The sequence below is a fragment of the Puma concolor genome, chromosome C1 (genome assembly GCF_028749965.1).
Source record: "Puma concolor isolate L17-30 chromosome C1, mPumCon1.1.hap2, whole genome shotgun sequence".
In the NCBI taxonomy this organism is placed as follows: domain Eukaryota; kingdom Metazoa; phylum Chordata; class Mammalia; order Carnivora; family Felidae; genus Puma; species Puma concolor.
The window spans coordinates 214,646,942-214,666,737 of record NC_141674.1 but is presented as its reverse complement, the minus strand read 5'-3'; the positions used below and the strand labels follow the sequence as shown (position 1 = coordinate 214,666,737).

General features: G+C 52.8%; 1 protein-coding gene, 1 long non-coding RNA gene and 1 pseudogene across 6 annotated transcripts; 1 reads left to right on the top strand and 2 right to left on the bottom strand.

Annotated features, from left to right (window-relative positions):
- Window positions 1-857: 857 nt before the first annotated feature.
- On the bottom strand, window positions 858-12,263 carry SPATA3 (spermatogenesis associated 3). 5 transcript variants are annotated; one of them, XM_086719905.1, is made up of 5 exons: window positions 11,833-12,262; window positions 8,225-8,482; window positions 7,291-7,371; window positions 6,048-6,190; window positions 858-912 (listed from the first exon to the last, which is right to left on the bottom strand). In XM_086719905.1, exons 1-4 carry the CDS (start codon window positions 12,116-12,118, stop codon window positions 6,075-6,077), a joined length of 741 nt encoding a protein of 246 aa, XP_086576031.1. In that variant the 5' UTR covers window positions 12,119-12,262; the 3' UTR covers window positions 858-912; window positions 6,048-6,074. The 5 variants fall into 5 exon arrangements, with proteins under 5 accessions (XP_086576031.1, XP_086576032.1, XP_025791026.1 ...); XM_086719906.1 differs by lacking the exon at window positions 7,291-7,371; XM_025935241.2 differs by lacking the exon at window positions 7,291-7,371 and having other exon boundaries at window positions 8,308-8,482; window positions 11,833-12,260.
- A 50-nt stretch (window positions 12,264-12,313) lies between these two features.
- On the top strand, window positions 12,314-15,569 carry LOC147578730 (uncharacterized). Its single transcript, XR_015255616.1, has 3 exons — window positions 12,314-12,636; window positions 12,941-13,051; window positions 14,419-15,569. It is a non-coding gene; the product is annotated as an uncharacterized LOC147578730 (long non-coding RNA).
- A 76-nt stretch (window positions 15,570-15,645) lies between these two features.
- On the bottom strand, window positions 15,646-16,630 carry LOC147578729 (uncharacterized; annotated as a pseudogene).
- Between the last annotated feature and the right edge of the window lie 3,166 nt (window positions 16,631-19,796).

Sequence of the window (19,796 nt, the reverse complement as noted above, 5' to 3'; positions counted from 1 at the left end):
TGGTTATTACTGAGGGCTTCAGTGCATTCTGGACTCCCAAGTGCAGCCATCTGCCTTCTTTGCCTGGGAGCTTCATCTCTGGAGCGGAGGAAAGTCCTGGGAGAAAGAACCATCTCCCTTCCAGCAGCCCTTAACTGAGGACCAATGGGACGGGTGTCTAAACATCCAGCTTTCCTGCCTCTGGTGGGATTACTCTGAGGTATATGGTCTGTTTCCCATCGTTGCCCCAGCAGAACTGGGTAGGCCTCAGTTGTCCTCAGGGGCCACCGCACCTGAATGGACTGTCATCTCTTCCCTGTTTCACACCCCTCTCCTGTACTCCCACTTTGAACTGAGACCTCTGCCTCAGCTGCTCAAGCCCCACCAGCCTCTGGCGGGTGTGGCTAAGTCCTCCGAGAGAGCACAAGACTGCAAGTGGTGACTGGCCCTGACCCCGCGCGTCCCCCATCACAGGTGAAGCTAAATGAAGCCATCTCCCAGAGACAGAGTGTCCCCGGGTACAGGGCCCCTGTTCCCCAAGGCGCAGGCCTGGAAGGGGGCCAGCACATTCCTCCTGTTCCCACTAACCGGGATTACCACTGGACGGAAGTGCAGTTGACTGTGTTAGGTATTGAATTAAGTTCTAGAATTCTTGTTTTTAGCTTGGGAAAATCAGAAACAGTTTGCTCTGAATGTGCAGAGAAAGTTGCCCTCCCCCCACCCCCCACCCCCCACCATCGGGTCTGTGGCCCCAACAGGAAACTGCAGGATCCCACCCTCATTGCCTGGGGCTCTCAAAGTCATCCCAAACCCATCTCCCAACGCACTTGCCAAGTTGAACTTTGTGTCTCTGGGTAAAACACACTCATGAAACAGAATTTTTTTTTTTTGTTCTATTTTGGTGACAAGAGAGATCCTTGATGGAAACTGGATCTGTAAGAAAAATGAGGATAGAGCCATTAGCTTAGACAATATTCCATGACCTTGGAATTTTGGTGGCTTCCCAGTTTTACCACCCCATGGGTGAAGGTTCAGCAGCTAAGATCCTCTTGTGGAAAAATAAATGATTTAGGATTCAAATTTCTGTCATTGTCTTGTCAACTAGTTTCATCTAAACACAGCCACTTAGAGCCTGGTGTTCCCTTTAGGCTATAACGCACTTATGCAAAGTTCTTGGAAGGTACTTGGCTCAGTCAACATTGGCGCCTTCTTTTCCTGTCCCTTCTCCCAGGGCTCCCAGCAGCTACGATAGAGCCTCACGGCCCCCAAGCTGGATTGTGGCAATGAATTTTACTATGCTCAGTGCCCAAAAGGAGAGGGGAAACAGCCCTTTGCTTGTAGTGTCTCATCATTCTTGGAGGGATGCTGAGAGAGGGGCTTCCCATGCTTTAAGAAGGAGGATTCTGGAAACGCCTTTTTCCAGAGAGGAGGCTTTGTCACTGTCATTAGATGGTTCTATAGTCTATGGACTAAGAAGGACACCAAACTCTCTATTTCCCTTCCACAGTGTCTAATTGCTGAGCCTATGGAACCCAGGATGACTCAGTGTACCCCCCATGCACGCGCACACACACACACACACACACACACACACATACACACACCGACTTTCATATAACCTCAGGGTCGCTTTCAGTGGCTAAAGCACTTGTCCAAGCCAACAGATCCGCATTGGGCGTTCATTCTGCACTTGGCTCCCATATCACCTTCTAAAAACATTCCTACCTATTGTAGTGGGTGCTTTCCCCTTAGGAAAGGGAAGCACATGTCTGTCTGTCCACACTCCGTGGACAAACAGAAAGGTAGCGGCAGGGTCCTTATGATCAGAGGTCCCAGCCCTGCTCGGCCCCTTCCACTGAGATTCTTGTCTCCTTGCTGCCTTTCCCTACCTGTGGACACCACTTGTTGACCTGAACCTATCTGTTCTTCTTATCTCTGAGAACTTACAGGGACCCTGCATACTTGCCTAGACCCAGAGCAGACCCACAGTAGGTGTCTTCTCCATAGGCACCTTCCTTCACTAGCAGACTTCTAAACGACCTCTTCCTGGCCTCAGTTCTTGGCTCTCTACTCTATTTATGCCTTCTCCCCGAGTCATCTTAGCCACTGCCTGTGGCTGTATATCTCAGCTATTTCTAATCACTCCTACGCTTAGAGCTAAGACCGGGCTTTTCCGCTGACTTCCATATATCCATCTGCCTATGTGACATGTCCTTTTGGTTGTCCAACATCTTAACGGTAACAACGAACAGAACTCTTGATTACTGCCCCCTCCTGTGCCTTGTGCCTCTGGCAATGGCACCTCAAGGACTCCTCCTTGAGGCTTCCTTTCCCTCATCGCTTCATTCAATCTATCAGCAAGACTTGCTGGTTCTATATCCGTAAGAGCCATCACCCTGTTCCAAGTGCCATCTTTGCCTGCCTAGAGCAGTGCAAACAATTCCCATCTCGTCCTCTTCCCCCTTTTCCATTCTCTACTTGACAGGACCTGCAATTATTTTGAAATCTAAATCAGCAGCTTGAGAGACTTCCCTCTGAGGGGAGAATGAATGAATGAATATATGTAAAGCACCCGGAACAGTGCCTGCACACAGGAAGTGCTATATAAGAATTTGCTCTTGCCCTGCTTCTGGGGCTTCCAACCCATCTGGAACACAAGAGAAATCTTCGAGGCCCTGCCTGACCTTGGTCCCTCCAGTGGCATCTTGGCTTCAGTCATACTGGCCTCTTGTCTGGCCCCCAAAACGTGTGAGGCTCCTTCGTGCCTCAGGGCTATTGAATTTGCTATTCTGTCTGCAAGAACACAGACATATTTGCATAGTCTGGCTCTTTCTGCCATGTGTGCCTCAGTTCAGAGAAGCCTTTACAGACCAGCTTGTTCCCAGGAGCACCCCCCTCCCCCCCCCCCCCCGATCATTCTGACCTTCTCTGTTCTTTATCAGATCAACTTTATGTCTCTATTTCCTTCATAACATTTGCCACACAATCAAGAGATCTTGTTTATTCGTTAACTTGTCAATTGTCTGTCTGTGCCCTCTAGAATGCAGGCTCCACCAGGGGAGGGCTTTTGTTCATCTTGGTTTACTCCTATCGCACAGGGTACATACCCCAGGAATATTTAATGAATGAATGCATTATTTAATTAATGAACACTCTTTCCCCCCATCTGCACTCTGCCTTCTAGCTTGGATGTCAGGTAAGCATTTGTGTCTCCCTGTGAATTATTATCCCCTGTTCCCCTCTCTTGGGGGCCTTGGCCAGCCTAGATGCACTGACTTTACCAGACCTCAAAGTCCCAAGCCTAGCCGTCGGCTGTTGGTGGACCTTGGTGTCATCAAGTCTCACCGTACCCAGTGTGGTGCTGGGCACATGGTCAGTACTGACATGTCACAGCCGTGCTGCCCCACTTGCCTGTTGACAGAGTTCGCAGGGGTTCTTGTGGGGGACAGTGGGAAGTCAGAGTGGGAGACACTGTGCTTGACTAGTGTCCAGGAACTGTCACTGCAACCTCTAGGCTTCTAGAAAGGCCTCTCCTGCCCCCTGCTGGTGGTGCCATAATCAGACCCTCAGACTCACAGTGTCTACTCAATGATGGGATATGACCCTGTAGCACAGGCTCGGACAGAAGCAGGTCTGGAAGAGGCTAGGCCTGCTGAGGTCGGTTAAAACGCATTTCAAGTACCCCAATGCCATCCCAGTGCTGGAACAGTAATTTGACAAAAGCAGTGGGTTACGTGGAGAAAGGCCACCTCATCAGGGCTGTGGAGTCTGGGAAGGACCCTGTCTCAGGCCACTCAGGGTGGGTGGCACAGCCTCCCTCTCCCTCAAGGGAAACCAGAGTGGTTGAGGGACAGCTCTGTGCAGAGAGAGGACTAGCATGTCCCTGGTCCCTGGTCGCTGGCCGGACCAGCTTGTCAGGTTGGAGACCTGTCCCTGGGCTGGTTTCGTCTGGCCCCGAGAAAGCTGCACCCTAGCCCTGCATCCAGGCACCGGGCCCACCCTGAGAGGACATAAGGAGTTACCCCTCGGAGCAGAAGAAAGCTGGGTGAAGTTCGTGCACTGCGTGCGTTTCTAAGTGACATCCTCGACATAGGGCCCACCAGCCACTTGAACCCCCACCCCCAACACACTCGGGGCTTCAGTCTCTGGGGTCTTGTTGACTCTGCCACTGATTCACTCTCAGGCCCTGGGAGAGTGACCTCCTCCAGACCCGGGGCGGGTTTCCATTCCTCTCCCGTCCTCTCCATTTCCCCGTCCCGGCCACCTTCTCTTCCCTCCTTGCCATCAACCATCTCCTTCCTCCCCTCTCTGCACCCTCCGCGCAGGGCTCAGCACTGTGTGAACTGCAGTATATTTGATGCTCCACATTAAGTAACTGGGGTCCCTGCCATTCCTGGGGTCTCTCAACTCCGGTTAAAATGGAAGACAGCATCTCAGTGTGGCGCTGCCTGTCTTAACATCCAACACCTGTCCTTGGAGCACACAGGGCACTGCCTTGAAAGCGGAGGCTTTCTCAGGTATCCTTATCGGCTAGAATTCCATGACATTTTGGATGTATATTTACTGTGTAGTCTTTTTATGGAAAGGGATAGGATTTCCCATTTATGGCCAGAACTAAATTTCCCTTGAAAATAAATGCATGGAAGTTAAAAAGAAAGCTAATTAAAAAAAAAAAAGAGTAAGTGATATTACAGATGTCAACCCAGTGAGAGGGATACTATCATTACCTCCATTTAACAAAAAGAAAAATGAGGTGTCAGGAGTTAAGGAACTTGTCCCAGGCTCCAGAGATCCTGGGTGTGGAATGGGATCTGACGGTAACCTTGCGTGCCTCGAGGGACAGAACCCAAGTTGACACCGTGGGCCCTGTTGTAAGGAGCCTCTAGAACAAAATGGCTCAAGGGCATTCTTCAGACTGCAGGTCACCATCTACCCATCCCCTGTGACCCGCCTGGCATGTCTGAACATCCCCTCAGTGCATCCTCAAAACCATCGCCCTTGGAGGTCGTCACTAGTCCCCCTACGTTAGCCATGGCGTGGCTCTCACAGAAGTTAAGTGATGCGTCCCCTAAGACCCAGCCACCAGGTAGCAGAGTCAGGCCTGGGACCTACTCCAAAGCCTGCATGTTTCCAACCACCCCCATGGTGGTAGGGGTAACAAGACCCGTCACCTGGCCACCTTATCTTATATTCCAATAATCTTGAGAAGAAGGCCCCACGGTCTTCCCTGATGGGGAAACGGAGCCTCTTGGTGGCTCTGGAATTTCATGAAACTTAAGGTGCGTCCACAACAGTCCCTCGATCAGGCAGCAGAGCCCCTGAGCAGGTGGTGAGTTTGCTGTCTGGGTCAGGCTTTTGAGATACTTTGAGCATCTGTTCCCACCTCGTGCCCTGCTGCGGCCACTCCCTGTCCATTCTGGGGCCGGTGGAGGTCTGGGGGTGGGTGGAAAAGCTGCCATTACCACCCGACCAGCATTAGCAGGCATTCACTGCAATGGGGACTTGGCACTGGGGACAACTGTGGGTGCTCCTGGTGCCCACCCAGATCCCCACCAGCTCTGTGGTGTAATTCACGCGCCAAAGCTCCCCTGGGGTCGAGCTGAAGCTGGACTCGCCGCTGAGACCTCCTCCTCGCTCTACTCCGTCCTCTGTCCTCTTACCTCCCTCACTCCCTTTTTCCTCCACAAATCCTGTGCACCCAAACCCCTGTCTCAGGCTCTGCCTCTAGGAGCCTGGCTAGGAACCTCTGCTCCACGTCTCCCATCTCCTCCCGTCTGGTATCCCAGGCCAGTGGGGGTTGGCGAACCTTGGTTTGACAATCCCAGTATGGGTCTGGCATTGTCCAAGAGCGTCGGGCTGCTTGGCAAAGCCAGGTGACCTTGAATCCAGGAAGAGTCCCTCGGTTCTTAAGCTTTCCCCGAGAGGCTGGGGGCTTGGTCCACCCATAAATTCCCCCTTTATTCAGAGAAGGAGAGACACTCCCTCAGCCCGGTCCTGCAGGGACGGTGGCTCGGTGGCTTGAGGACCAGCTCTGCAAGGGGGAGCGGGCACAGAGGGGGTCCACGTACCTGCCGGGCCGCGGGCCTGGGGTTTGTTCACAAGGATTCAGTGATGTAACAGGCAGCCCCCAGGGCTCCCAGAGCCACAGCGGCAGGCCCGAGAGCTTGGAGCACGTGAATTACGATGAGTGGAGTGTTTTCTTGCAGGTTCTCTGTAGAGCGAAACAGAAAGCCCACAGGTTGGGGGAAGCTGGGACTCTAGTGTCCGTCTACATGCAGGGAAAGCAGAAATCGTAGGGTGGCCTCGGGATTTCAGGAACGCCTTCTCCCCGTGACCGAGCCTCCTCTCAGGGGGACACAATTCCGCCCATCCCTTCCAATAAATCCCTGTCGCGAGAGTCCCTGTGTCTGAGGATGGGCTAGCCTGGGGTGCCAGCTCCCCGGACACCCAGGGAGCAGGGTACGAAGGCAGCGAAGGCCGCGGTGTGCCAGGCCCCGTGCCAAGCATCTCACACCCAGCGTCTTCCTCAAGCCTGACAACCACCATGTGAAGCGGGTTGTGTCATGTGACTCCATTTTGGAGGTGAGGAATCCGAGGAAACAACATATGACGCCCACCACACGGGTGAGGAAAACAGATGATCACGCTCCCGAGGAAGGCTTTGACAAAATGCAGTATCCGTGTTGACATCGATCCTACTGAAGTAGAGAACCTTATTCAACGTGACTGTGTGTTTCAGGCCAAGGTCTCACATTCCACTGCACCAAGAGGTGTCAAGATGATGGACCCTGGTGCTAAAATTTGAGCGGAATCAAGACTGACACGTCTTACCCCGGCCAGACTGGATCTCTGCCCCTTCCCCTCACTTGCCTAATTCTAAGTCTTTTACCTTTCCCTCTGCCACCTAGGATGCTCTGTCTTTTCATCTTAAGCCACAGAGGATCCCAAGACCCTTTTTGACTCAGCTCAGATACCAATGACACTGCAAAGTCTCCCTGGACCCTGATTTAGGAGCGAGCGCTCTTTTCCTGAAGCTCTTAGAACATCTCTAGGACAGACGTCACTTTCCGGCTTGCATCTGAGATCCTAAGGCCCATGTCTCAGCTTACCACGTAGACGGTACGGTTTTTAAGGGTAAAGTTCCTCACAGGGCTTAGTATTCTATCCAGAACAGGTTTCCCCGCTTGTTGGTTTTTAAGTGATACGAATCCGTGGCTCGGCTTAGCACCAGATGGATAGGAATACTAAGTGTGTGGGAGGAAAGTCAGTAAAGGCGAGTGGTGGGCAGATCATTCCTCGACGGGGACTTACCAGGTTGTATTTTTGGCTTTACGCATGTTCTCCCAACACACCTGGGTATCCGTTTGCTTCTCGTATGTCTGAGAGATGGTGCTTTTCAAGGATGGACAGGAGTGGGGATTTGGTGGTGGAGACACCAGCCAAGAGGAGGAGCAGGATGAGGGTGAGGGGGAGGTGGGCTCTGCTTCTGGGTTAGGGGTGTGAGATCCCCAAGTGCGAAGCCGCTTCATGGACATCGGGTGAGACCCTGAATACAGGTGCAACTACTCTGGGGCCCAGAACTGGGGGCAGATGATGAGGGCTCCCCTCCAACCAGCCCTTGCACAGAGCCCTGCACCACTGGGCAGGGGGACTGACATGTTCAGTCCAGTTTTCTGCACAGGGGTCTTCCCATGAGGGGTGGCTTTCTCCTGATGGCTCCGTGGAAGAGGAAAGGAAGGCCAGATACTGTGGAAGACTCTACGGGAGGCTGCCCAGCCTGGGGGCATGTCTCCTGCGGAGCTGCCGGAAGTAGCCGGAAACCGCCGAAGGAGTGGGGATCTTGCTATTACCAAGGGCACGTGTGAGTTGCAATCAGCATCTGTCACTAAAGTCTGGGGGGTAGTGCAGATGCGGGTCAAGAACCAGAAGCTCTCAGCTGTGGTATGGGCCAGAGAAGGCGGCCAATCGCCAAACACAGCATTTAATCACAAAGCTCTGGGTGACAGGGGATTTACTAAGGGCTGTGAGGGCATAGACTCTGAGGAAGCAGTGGGCCCATGGGGAAAAGAAAAACGTGCCTCCCAAAGAAGCCATTTTCAGTAAGGAAGAAAATTGGCACCCCTCCGTGCAGGTGGGGTACCCTGGGGGTGTGGGTCTGGTCAGAAAGGGCAGGGTGCCAAACCCCAGGAACTGGCCACCCCGGGAGAGGCTTCTTTTCTGCCTGGGCTTCCCAAGAAGAAGTTACCCATGGCTGCTACTATGGTCCGGGGCAGAGCCTGACCCCAGGAATTGTGCCCTGAGGGTCCAGCCCCCCACGCGCTCCAGAACCTGTAGAAAGTGAGGAGGCTTGGAAATCCTCTTCCTGGCATGGTCGGCCAGGGTAGAGGAAGAAGGACATCAAAGATGCGGCTGTGACACAGGCCCAGACGACGCCAGCAAGCAGAGCTTCCGGGGCAAGCGGAACAGGAACAGAAGGCCCGTGGCCCCGCACGAGTCAGAGACCCTGGATGGACAGAGAAGGAGACAGATGAGGGACCCCCGGCCTCCAGGAGGCCGGCGGGAGCCAGGGAGACACAGGAAAGAGAGCAGGGGAAGCTGGTTGTTTTAGGGACCGGAGCTCCCTGGGGATTGCAAAATCATGCCGTTAACAGCTCACACCGGAGCAATGCTTCCTCCCTCCCCTCGTCATTATCCTCTCATCTGTCAGGACAACCCTGCCGAGTGGAATATCGCCATTCTCAGTTTGCAAATAGGGAAACAGAGGCTCAGAGAATATATGGGCTGTGCCCTTATAACAAGTAGATTCAAGAAGTGGGCTTCGGCTCAGGGGTGCTAACTCATTCGGCGCTCCTTCGACAGACTTCACGGGAACGGACGGCAGCAGGGGACCGTCCGCTCGGCGAGAGGGGGCATCTGACATTGGTCCAAGGTCCATTTGCCCGGGGTTCACTGACTTATCCAGAAGCCAGCTGCTGCTCTGATTTACGGTCCTTGAGACGCCTCCCCAAACTTGTCTCCCATGTGTCCCCTGCCAAGGATCCCAGCGGAACTCGGAGATGTTGTGCTGTTACCCAAGGGGATTTCCGGGCGGATAACTCCCTCCTCGTGCAGTGACTTCAGTCCTGGCTTCCTGACCGAGCTACAGGTTCTTCCGACCAAAGCTCGGCCAGCGGTCCACCGGGCAGACTCAGCACCCTTCCTGCTTAGACCCGCCCACGACAGATACTTTTTCTGGAATGGGGAAGGAAGGGACTCCAAAGGCAACACTGGTCTTTTTCCTCTGTTAAAACAATTTTTTAATAGCCTTTTAATTCCTGTACGTGACATTTACCCCTAAAAGTTTTCAGTGGTTTCGGTCAATCAACAGAGGTGTACAACCATCATTACTAATTCCAGAACATTTTCATCTGTCCCCCAAGGAAGCCCCATAACCATTGAGCAGGCACTGCCTTTCCCCACTGCCCCCGGTTCCTGGCAAGAAATTTGCCTATTCTGTACCTTTCATAAATGGAATCACTCATGTGGGCTTTTGGGGGAGTAGCTTCTCTCACTTAGCCTAATGTCTTTGAGGTTTACCCGTGTGGGAGCACGTGTCAATATGTCAGATAGTATTTCATTGTATGGATACCCTTCACGTTGTTTATCCATTCATCAGGTGGTTGATATTGAGTTTCTTCCCCCCACTTCTCGACTATTATTACTGAAGCTGCTGTGAACATTCACGTACAAGTTTTTGTACGGATGTTGTGTTTTTAATTCTCCTGGGTATGTACCTGGGAGTGGAATTGCTGGGTCACATGGTAACTTCACTTTTTTTTTTTTTTTTTTAAGTTTACTGATTTGAGAGACAGAGAGCATGAGCTGGGGAGACAGGCAGAGAGGGAGGGAGAGAGAAAGAGAGAATCCCAAGCAGGCTCCATGCTGTCAGTGCAGAGCCCAACGCAGGGCTCGACCTCATGACCATGAGATCGTGACCTGACCTGAAATCAAGAGTCGGTTGCTCAACTGACTGAGCCCCCCGGGTGCCCCTGTCCATCTTTCGATTGTAGCCATTTTAGTGGAAGACTTGTACTTTCCTGAACTACGATGTTTTCTGCATACAAAGAGATTTGGATTTTAGAAACTGGCACCCTTTATTTAAATAAAGGCCTTTGTCCCTTATCGCCAACATTGTTTCCCACTCCGGTTCAAAGGGAGAAAATTCCTCTGGCAGAAGAAGTGTAGGGGGTCCACTGTAACCGCTGACAGGTCATCACTGTTTCCCGCTCGGCCACCTCAATAAGCAGAATCCTTTCCCCAGGAGTGAGCCACATGCATTCATCACAAGATTTGGGGCTGGAAAATTTTGCTTTCTACAGATACCAGTTCTGAAGGCCATAATCCAGAAATGTTTACGTCCGTGGTTGATGATCACAATACACATGATATATCACACTGATAACTATTTCTACATGTTAAAAATGAATTGATTCTTAGCCATGGAAATAGGATTGTTGTCACAGTGGTATGTTGGATCTGGCTCTCTCACTAAATCTCACATTTTTTTTTTTTTTTTTTTTTTTTTTGTAGCCACACCGTCGCAGAGGAATAAGCTGCAGCCCAGAGAGCGTGGCCTGCTCAGGACCATAGAGCCACCGGCACTGGCTCACGGTGAATTCAACAGAATCCCAGAGAAGGGTGTTCTTCCTCCTGGGGAAACCACCGGACTCTTGGGACCAGAAGGTCAATCAATGTCACAGTGAAGAGCAAGGGTAGTGGAATCAGAGTAGATGGAGGCTGCCCTCTCCCTGCTACTACTGCTTGCTTGAGAGTGTGTGGTTTGATTTCTTTGAGCCTCAGTTTCCACATCTATAAAAGGGAGACGATGATAACAGTAGCTCCTTTACAGGACCGTCAAACGGGAAGGTTAATGTAGACAGTTGAGCCGAATGCTGGGTACATCGTTGATACCCAGTGGCGAGAGTTAGTTAGTTATTACCACTATTAGCAAAAGTATGAACCAGCCCGTCTCCTGAACGCCACTCGAATTCCCTCTACACAATCCAAGGTTCATTCGGACCGTGGCTACCCAGGAAGACGGGGGACCACTTTTCCTAGACAGCCATTCCATTTTCAGAGAGAACTAATCGTCGGAAATGTCTTCTTCGTGTTGAGCAGAAATCTGCCTGTCTACGGTGTTTTCCACAGGGAAGGCCGCCAGATTTAGCAAATAAAACTGCAGAATGCCCATGCCATGTTAGGACACACACTAAAAAATTATTTGTCTGTCCGAAACTCAAATTTTACTGGGTGTCCTGTATTGTATTCAGCAACCCTACTCCTGGGCGCTTCGTCAGACGTCGGAGGGCAACACGGAGCAAGTGTACTCCCGACATTCACTTGACAGATTTCCTCCGATGCCTTCAACCAAACCTCATACGTCAAATGGTTCTTGCTTCCCTGCCCTCTCATCCCCCATTAACCTGCACTATCTCTTTTGGACTGGATTGTGAAGCATCTTTTACAGCACACAAGGACAGTCCGACGAGGGCGGAGTATGACCACCTCCCTCGTCCTAAACTGTATATTTCTGTTAACACATCCTTGGTTTTTATTTTTGAGCAGCCGCACGGCACTCCTGACTCCTGTTGAGCTAGTATGGTCGCAGAGCCAAGGCAAATGTCGACATGTACACGTGGCTGCCTTCTTCATTGAGACTCAGGATGGTAGGGAATGGCGAGATCCAGGAATCCTAGTCTCTTGGGTAAACGCGAAACCCCCAAACCCGCACACCCCACAAGCACAGGTCCAGGATACGTGTCAACCAACGCCATGACCCGAAATGAGCCAGCCTCTGGGGGACCCTGTGCCCACCTGATTTCCTGGATCGAGAGGGTGCTTTTGTGGTAGGGTCTGGAGGCAACCGGCCCAGGGCCGGTGCAGGGGCCCGGGCTGAGGGTCTGCTTTCTGGAGCTGGGAGAGCCTGGGGTGCAGGCTGCTGGGGGACGGATCCAGAGCTGGGCTGCGGGGTGGATCCAGGGCTGGGCCGAGGGGTGGACTCCGAGCTGGCGTGCTGGGGTGTGGACGACTCCGAGCTGGCATGCTGGGGTGTGGAGCCGCGGCGTCTGGACTCTGGCTTCTTCTTTTTGCCCTTCCTCATGGTGGGTTCTGTTCACCTACATGTGGACCTACATGGAGCTGCCTAATCTTCCAGCTCCCTCCTGGAAGGGGGCCGTTTGCCCCTGCCCTGGGGGAAGGCTCTGCGGACCTCAGCCCCGCAGAGAACAGTCACCTACAGCCCTCCTGTGAGGTCACAAAAGCCGGGGGGGGGGGGGGGGGGGGCTCCTGTGGCAGGGCTCTGCGGACAGCGTCCTCTGCCCACACTAGCCTGCTGCCCTCCCTCCTCCCCAGTTACGGGGATGGGCAGAAGGCACCTGCTGGGCCCTCCAGCACCTAGTTCCGCCTGGCCACAGGGCCTGTGACAACCTGGGCCCCCACGGTTCTGCTACCTGAGCGCCTCCTTCAGGCACCTCCCCGCTGGTGTGTTCCTGGGTCCCTGTGCGCTTTCTGTTTCGCTCGGAGGCACCCTGGCTGTGAAGCTCATGTGACGCTCAGCTCTGTCACCGGTTTCCACATACCAAAACCAAACGATTTCACCACGTGCTCTGGGAGTTTTAGGTAACTTTACCGAAGACTGGGGAGTCCGTGGATCAGCTGTTCCCCCTCCCCCCACTCAGGTTCTCTTAAAATAGCTTCTCCTTTCTTCCCAAACCTGCTCTCCCTCCTGTGGGAAGGGGCAGGGGATCCCCAGCTGTAATAAGAGCCCTTAGTTATGGTGAAAGAAGTTCCCCTGAAAACATACCAGCTTTGTTCGAACTCATTACGCTGGCAACAACTGACTACCTCTTAAACCCCAAAGTCATCGGGTCGATCAGGGGACTCTGAATCTTTCCTGAAGGTAAAAATATGATTTTCCTTTTAGGATGGACGCGGATAAAGCATTTTTTAAAGACAACCTGAAACGTCACAGTGACTGCAACACAGGATGTGTTCAGATTAGAAGACCCTATCTCCACTACTGATGCATCACCAGGTGGGTGAATATTCAGCTGTTAACTGCATGTTCCTAGGGGGTGATGCCCTTGCTCCAGGACAAGGTTAAGGGCAGACATAGCCAGAAGGCACCTCCACGCAAGGCCAGAGCCAATATGAAATATGAAATGACAGAAAGTAGTTTAGGGATCCTAGAGCCTGAAAAGAACTTAAAGAAGAGAAACTGAGGTTTAGGGAAGTTCAATCACCTTCCAAGGTGACACAGCTGGTTGGAAGCATCGACAAGGCCAAATTCCCATTCAGAGCTCTTTCATGATTTCAGAAGGCAATAGGGAATCGGATCATTATATAGGCCTTAACGTTACTGAACTAAAAAAGGTCTTGAGAAGATTGAAGAAGAAAAAAAAAAAAAAAAAGGCACCAGGGATTAGAAGTGGAAGATGGCTCAGATCGATAAAGTTGCATCGAACTTGGTTGACCCTTAGCATGAGGAGGTTCAGGGAGCAGGTGAGTAATCCCCTGAAGTCAAGAGCGATGGATCCCTCTGGGGGATTCAACTTAGAATCAGAGACTGGAAACCCGGGTCAGGGACCCCGTCCAGATAAAGCAGACAGGTCAAGAACTCCTAAAGCATTCATCTCTGCAGTATTCAATTTTCAGACACCAGTGGGCTTTTGCCTGGGGTTTCCACCTGACTTAACCCGGGGTTTCTCAACCTCAGCTCTACTGATATTTTGGCTCAGATAATTCTCCTGTGTGTTGGAGAAGTTTAGCAGCATCCTTGGCCTCTGCCAAGAGATGCCAGTAGCATGTCCCCCTGCCCTCCCCGCCCCAAGTTGTGGCCACCAAAAATGTCTACAGACAATGCTAAATGTCTCCGGTGTGTGCGTGTGTGTGTGAAAATTGCCCCTGGTTGAGAACCACTGGTTTAAATGAATTAGATAAGGCAAACTCACGTGGGTAGTATTTCCTGGTAGATGGAAGAAACGTGCCATGTCATACCGAGGGGCCAAGTGGCACAGAAAAGAAGTCCCTGTTCCCAGGGAGAGTGATGGAGGAAACACAGAGGAGTGAGAGGTTTACGGCAATGGAGAAAATACGGGTGCGTTCTTTAAGCAAGAAGCAGGGAGACAGTGCCTGTAGAGTGAGGCTGGCCCAGAGGGACGAGGAAGATTGGCATTGTAGGACTTTGCTAGAAGGTCTTCCGTGGCCCCCTCTGCCTTCTGGCTGGAGCACAAGGTCCTGGCAGGAGTCTGACTCCTCTAGAACACAGTCACAGACCAGTGTCCCAGGCTCATTGACCTTGTCCAGGCCTTGGCAGCCGCGAGCACGGAGGCCTGCTTCCCTGCATGTATGAAAGCCCTTCCCCTCCATCAGACCTCTCTCCCTTTCTGTCCCATCTTCCAGATCCATCCCAAGTGGACTCCTCTCCTCCTACAGCCTTTCTCGAGATCCCTGCCTGGAAGTGACCCCTCCCTTTCCAAGCCCCAGATCATTCATATACTGCGTGGAGTTAGGATGATGGTTCTCCTGTCTTTTCACGTGGTCCCTGCTCACAGGCAGTGAATGCCCTGGAGGGCCAAAGACCAGAGAAGAAACTCAACACAAGCCGCTTGAAGGCGACGGTAGGAGGAAGAAGAAAGCAGGAAATCATTGCAAGCAGGGTGGGCATGGACGATGGGGGACAAGGCACTCACAGACTGCATCACCATGGGGTTCTTTTCAAGGATGGACTGGGGCTTTCTGGCCTTGGCTGAGGACCACCCAACAGTCTGAGCTCTCCTCCCGGACATGGCAGCCATGGGGCAACCTCATGGACTATTCAGGAAAGTGAGAAAGATGGAGTCTATGGGGGATGCGAGGTCAGGTAGTCAGGATACAGTTCCGAGGGTGTTAAAATCCACACCCAGTGATCCTGGCCCTCTGGCCAGGTGTGTCCAGGGCACGAGAGCAAGCGTGTCAATATTTGTCCTGAAGCTAGTGTCGTAGAGTTGGATGAGACCTCAGACACCAACTGACCCTTGGCCCCCACATGTCAGGAGGGCAACTCGTCCTCAGAGGAGACAGCTTGCTCTGGTCACCAAGTGGGAAGGTGGCAGAGCCTTGAGCAACTGGACATTGGACCACCCTGCCCAGAGCACTTCTTTCTTCCCTGCTGCTGCCTCTGGAGGGGACTTCAGAGACAGAAGGCACTTGGTGCTCGTTTCTGAGCCCCCTGTCCAGGGCCCTAGACCCACAGATTGACCCTCTGGGCCCACAGGCCTGGATTCCCTGATAGGAAAGCTCTCAAGGGCTGAATAAGAATCGCGCAGTCGGCCAGCTACTCTGACATAGCACCTTTTCCGGAACACAATTGTGAGGCTAAGACCCAAAAAGCCCTTAGTACAGTGCCTGGTTCACAGTAGGCAGTTTTTACTGTAAATTGTGATTTCTTTGGAGGAGAAGCCCACAGAACCAAGCAAAAAATAAGTGGATGTGAAGAGGGAGGTGTGGGCCCAGGTCCTACAAACTCCCAAACCTGTACCTTGCAAAAAAGTGTGATTTGGAGTACGGGGCAAGGGGGCAAGGGGTCGGGTGGGTGGGTGCAAGTGTAACTCTACGAATTAAATAAATTCGAACATTTTTGACCGGAGATCGCCCCGTGAGCACACCTGGGGTGAGAAATCTAATTAATCTGCACCCAGAGTGGTGCAGGTAGGGCCACGAGGAGAGGGACGGTGACATCGGGGATTTGTCCACCACACTGGACCAGCACAGCACTCCCTCCGTCCTTGCAGTTTCCCACACCCCCGCTTTCGGGCCCCTCACCATCCGTCTGGGTCTCCGGATGCGCTAGGGGGACGCAGCCCCGCGCTCGGCTGGGCTGCCGACGCGCGGGACGTCCAGGCTGCCCTCGGGGCGGCTCGGGCTGAACACCGCCGTGCGCACCTCCACGGTGGGGCGGTGCGGCGCGAAGGCACTGCAAAGCAGGGTCTCCACGGGGCGGCGCGCCTCTTCCTCCTCTTCGGGCCGCGGCTGCACGACGATTCCGACGAGCGCGGCGAGCGGCTGGCGATCCCGCGCGTGCACCTGCTGCAGGAGCAGCCGCAGCCGCCGCAGGTTGGAGAGCAGCGGCAGACGCGCAGCACAGCGCCAGGAGCAGCCGCGCGCCCGGCTCCGGCGCCTTCGGCGGCTGGCAAGGCTCCCGGCATCCCGGCGCCGGCTCCTCCACCGCCTCGGAACCACAGGTCCCGGCCAGAGCCGGAGCCGTCACGGGCTCTCACGGGTCTGCAGTCTTGCACCTGTGGCGTGGCCTCTCCTGGGTGGGGCGCTTGCACTTGGCGGCGGGGCAGTCGGCGGGCTTCCACAAGCTGTCGCCGGAGCGCTTGGGCCGCCGCGCGGCGCAGTTGCTGGAGCTGCTGTGCCCGCTCGTGGCTCGGGTGGACGAGGGCCGGGAGGACTGATGGGCAGGGGCCTTCTCCGGAATGTCCTGCAGGGTCAGGCAGCACTGGTCGCTCTTCCAAAGCTCGCCCAACAGCAGTATCAGGCGGTGGCCCTCGATGCACTGGGCCGCAGCCGGCTGCTGTGACTCATCCGTCCCGTCGTGCGGGGCCCTGGAGGGCCCGTCCCTAGGCTCCATGTCCAGTCCGGCTCTCTTGCCCCTCTGGGCCCGGGCCTCTGTTGGTCACGGGACAAGCTGCCCTTCCCTGGAGCAGGTCACAATACCCCGGCGTCCTGCCTCTCCCTGCCCTGACCAAGGGCCTGCGCTCTCTACTTTTTGGAAATCTTTCAACACAGGGAAATTGCTGTTGCTGGCTGCTCTAACGCCAGCTGTGTTTAGTTTCTCTGTCACTTCGTATGACTTCGGTGTCAAAAGGGCAAAAGCCTTTTACCTCGCGTATGCACCATTATGCCCCAGCCTCCAAGTAAAACAGCTTTTTGTGCACCTGGTGGACATTTAAAAAGCAGTGGACCTGGGTGCTCACTGCATCTGCGATATTTGAAAAACAGTGAGGAACAAAGAGGCTGGTTCTAGATGGCTGAGCCTGGGAGGCGCGCCCTAAGGTGGCTGGGCCCAGCTGCTCTCTGGATGAACTGGGAGCCAGGGTCCCGGTCCAAGACTGAACTACTGGGGCTACAGGAGATGGTTTGGGGTCCGCTTCCATCCAGTCTTCTATGTGTATGTATTAGAAAAATCTAGCCTTTTCCCCCTGTATTTCTCCTTTGCTACTCACACCAAACCGCGTTCTGACACTTCTGGTCACCAAATACATGTTTTTGTTTTTGCTTTTTTGTTTTCCCTACACTGAGCAATTCTGTGACACCAGCTGGGAGTCCTACAATTTAACTCAGTTCTTTTTTTATTTTTTCAATGTTTACTTCTTTTGAAAGAGAGAGAGGGAGCGTGAGCGCATGAGTTGGGGAGGGGCAGAGAGGGAGGGAGACAGAAGATCCAAAGCAGACTTTATGCTGACAGCAGTGAACCCCATGTGGGGCTGGAACTTACCAACCGTGAGATCGTGACCTGAGCTGAGCCACCCAGGCGCCCCAATTTAAGTAAATTCTGACGCTATCTTCCTGGAGATGGTATCAGATCCCATAGATTAATTCCACGAGACTGCCCCCACCTCTAGCTGCCAGTCGTTACCTGTGCTTCTGACCAGTTGGCTGTAAATCTGAGTTTCCCACTGTCCCCTCCTCTGGTGTGATTGATTTGTTAGAATGGCTCAGAGAACTCGGGAAAACAGTTTACTCAATGTTTACCAGTTTATTATAAAAGGACTTGATAAAAGACACAGATGAGTAATCAGAGGGAAGGGATGTGAAGGGCAAGGGGCGTGGGAAGTGGCACGGAGCCTCCCTGCCACTTCGGGGCACACCGCTCTCCCTGAACTCCCACGTGTTTCTCAACCTGAAAGTTCTCTAAACCCCAACCCTATTGGGATTTCATGTAGGCACGATCAATGATGAACTCCATCCCTAGCCCTTTTCCCTCTCTGGAGGTGAAAAATCTGGAAATCCCAAGCTTTTAATCATGACTTGGTCTTTCCGGTGGCCTGCCTCCTTCCAGGAGCCTACCCAGAGTCACTCCATTACAACAAAAGCCACTCCTATTACCTAGGAAATTCCAAGGGATTTAGGAGCTCAGTGTCAGGGACAGGGTCAATGACCAAATGTTAGAACAAAAAAATGCTCTTAGTGCCCTTATGACTTAAGACATCGCAAGGGTTTCAGGAACTGGAGGCAGAGACCAATATGTATCTCACAGGGCATCAGAGGCTTGTCAAAGTGCCAGAAAAATCTTTAGCAAAACCAAAACAAAAAGCATAAAACCTCCTTCCCTGCCCTGGGGAGGTGGGACAAAGGCAGTCAAGATGGCCACAGTGACTAGAGTTCAATGGTGGGGAAGATTTTTCCCTTTGTTGATTTTTTTTTTTTTTTAATGAGCTTTGGGTGGCTCAGTCAGTTGAGCATCCGACTCTTTAAAATTTTTTGTTTTAAAGTGTTTTATTTATTTTTGAGAGAGAGAGAGAGAGAGAGAGAGAGAGAGAAAGAATGATTGGGGGAAGGGCAGAGAGAGAGAGAGGGAGACACAGAATCTGAAACAGGTTCCAGGCTCCGAGCTGTCAGCACAGAGCCCGACATGGGGCTCGAACCCATAGACCACGAAGATCATGACCTGAGCTGAAGGCGCCCCTGAGTGTCCAACTCTTGATTTCGGCTCAGGTCACAATCCCAGGGTCGTGGGATCAAGCTCCATTTCAGGCTCTGTGCTGAGCGTGGAGCCTACTTGAGATTCTTTCTTTCTCTCTCTCTGCCCCTCTCCCCTGCTGGCGTGCACGATCTCTCTCTCTCTAAAATGAATTAGACGAGGGGCACCTGGGTGGCTCAGTCGCTTGAGCGTCCGACTTCGGCTCAGGTCATGACCTCGCAGCTTGTGAGTTCGAGCCCCACGTCGGGCTCTGTGCTGACGGCTGGGAGCCTGGAGCCTCCTTCGGATCCTGTGTCCCTCTCTCGCTCTGCTCCTCCCCTGCTCATGCTCTGTCTCTCTCTCTCACAAGAATGAATAAAACATTAAAAAAAAATTAAATGAAAAAAAATGTTTAAATGAGCTTTTTTAGGTTGTTTAGAATTATTTTTAAATATATGTAAGTTGAAGACTCTGAAAAGCAACCTGTCAACCAGAAAACCCCAGCTGGAATCCTGCCGAAAGCTGCAGGACCCCTCAGGCCTGGGAACTGGGGAAGACCAGGTAATGGCAGAAGACCCCTGCAGCTTTGCAGAAGCAGGATGGACATTGGTGGGGTCCTGGTTTTTCAGCCTTGGACCAGACACTCAGCTCACCTTCCATCTGGACAGTGTTGGTAAGAACATCTCCAGCCCCCTCCCTTCCCCTCAGCAAATGGAAAAGGTCAGAATTGGGGACTCATGGGTGACCCTTCCCTAGGGTGCTGGGCCGCTGTATTATAAATCGATGCGAGTTTCTTCCAGGATGCATCATACCTGTGGCCGTGCCACCCAGGTGTCTGCTATTGCACAGGTTAACCTGAGTGCGTGAATCTTAAAAAAAAAATTTTTAATGTTTATTTTTGAGATTGAGAAGACAGTAAGAGTGGGTGATGGTCAGAGAGAGAGAGAGACAGACAGACAGACAGACAGACAGAATCTGAAGCAGGATCCCAGCTCTGGGCTGAGCATGGGAGTCTTAGGATTTGGATCACGCTGCGAGGGAGGAGGCCCTTACCTGGGCCAGGACTTGACTCGCCCTTTCTAAACCCGCTTTTATCAAGTTCCGAACTGGGGAG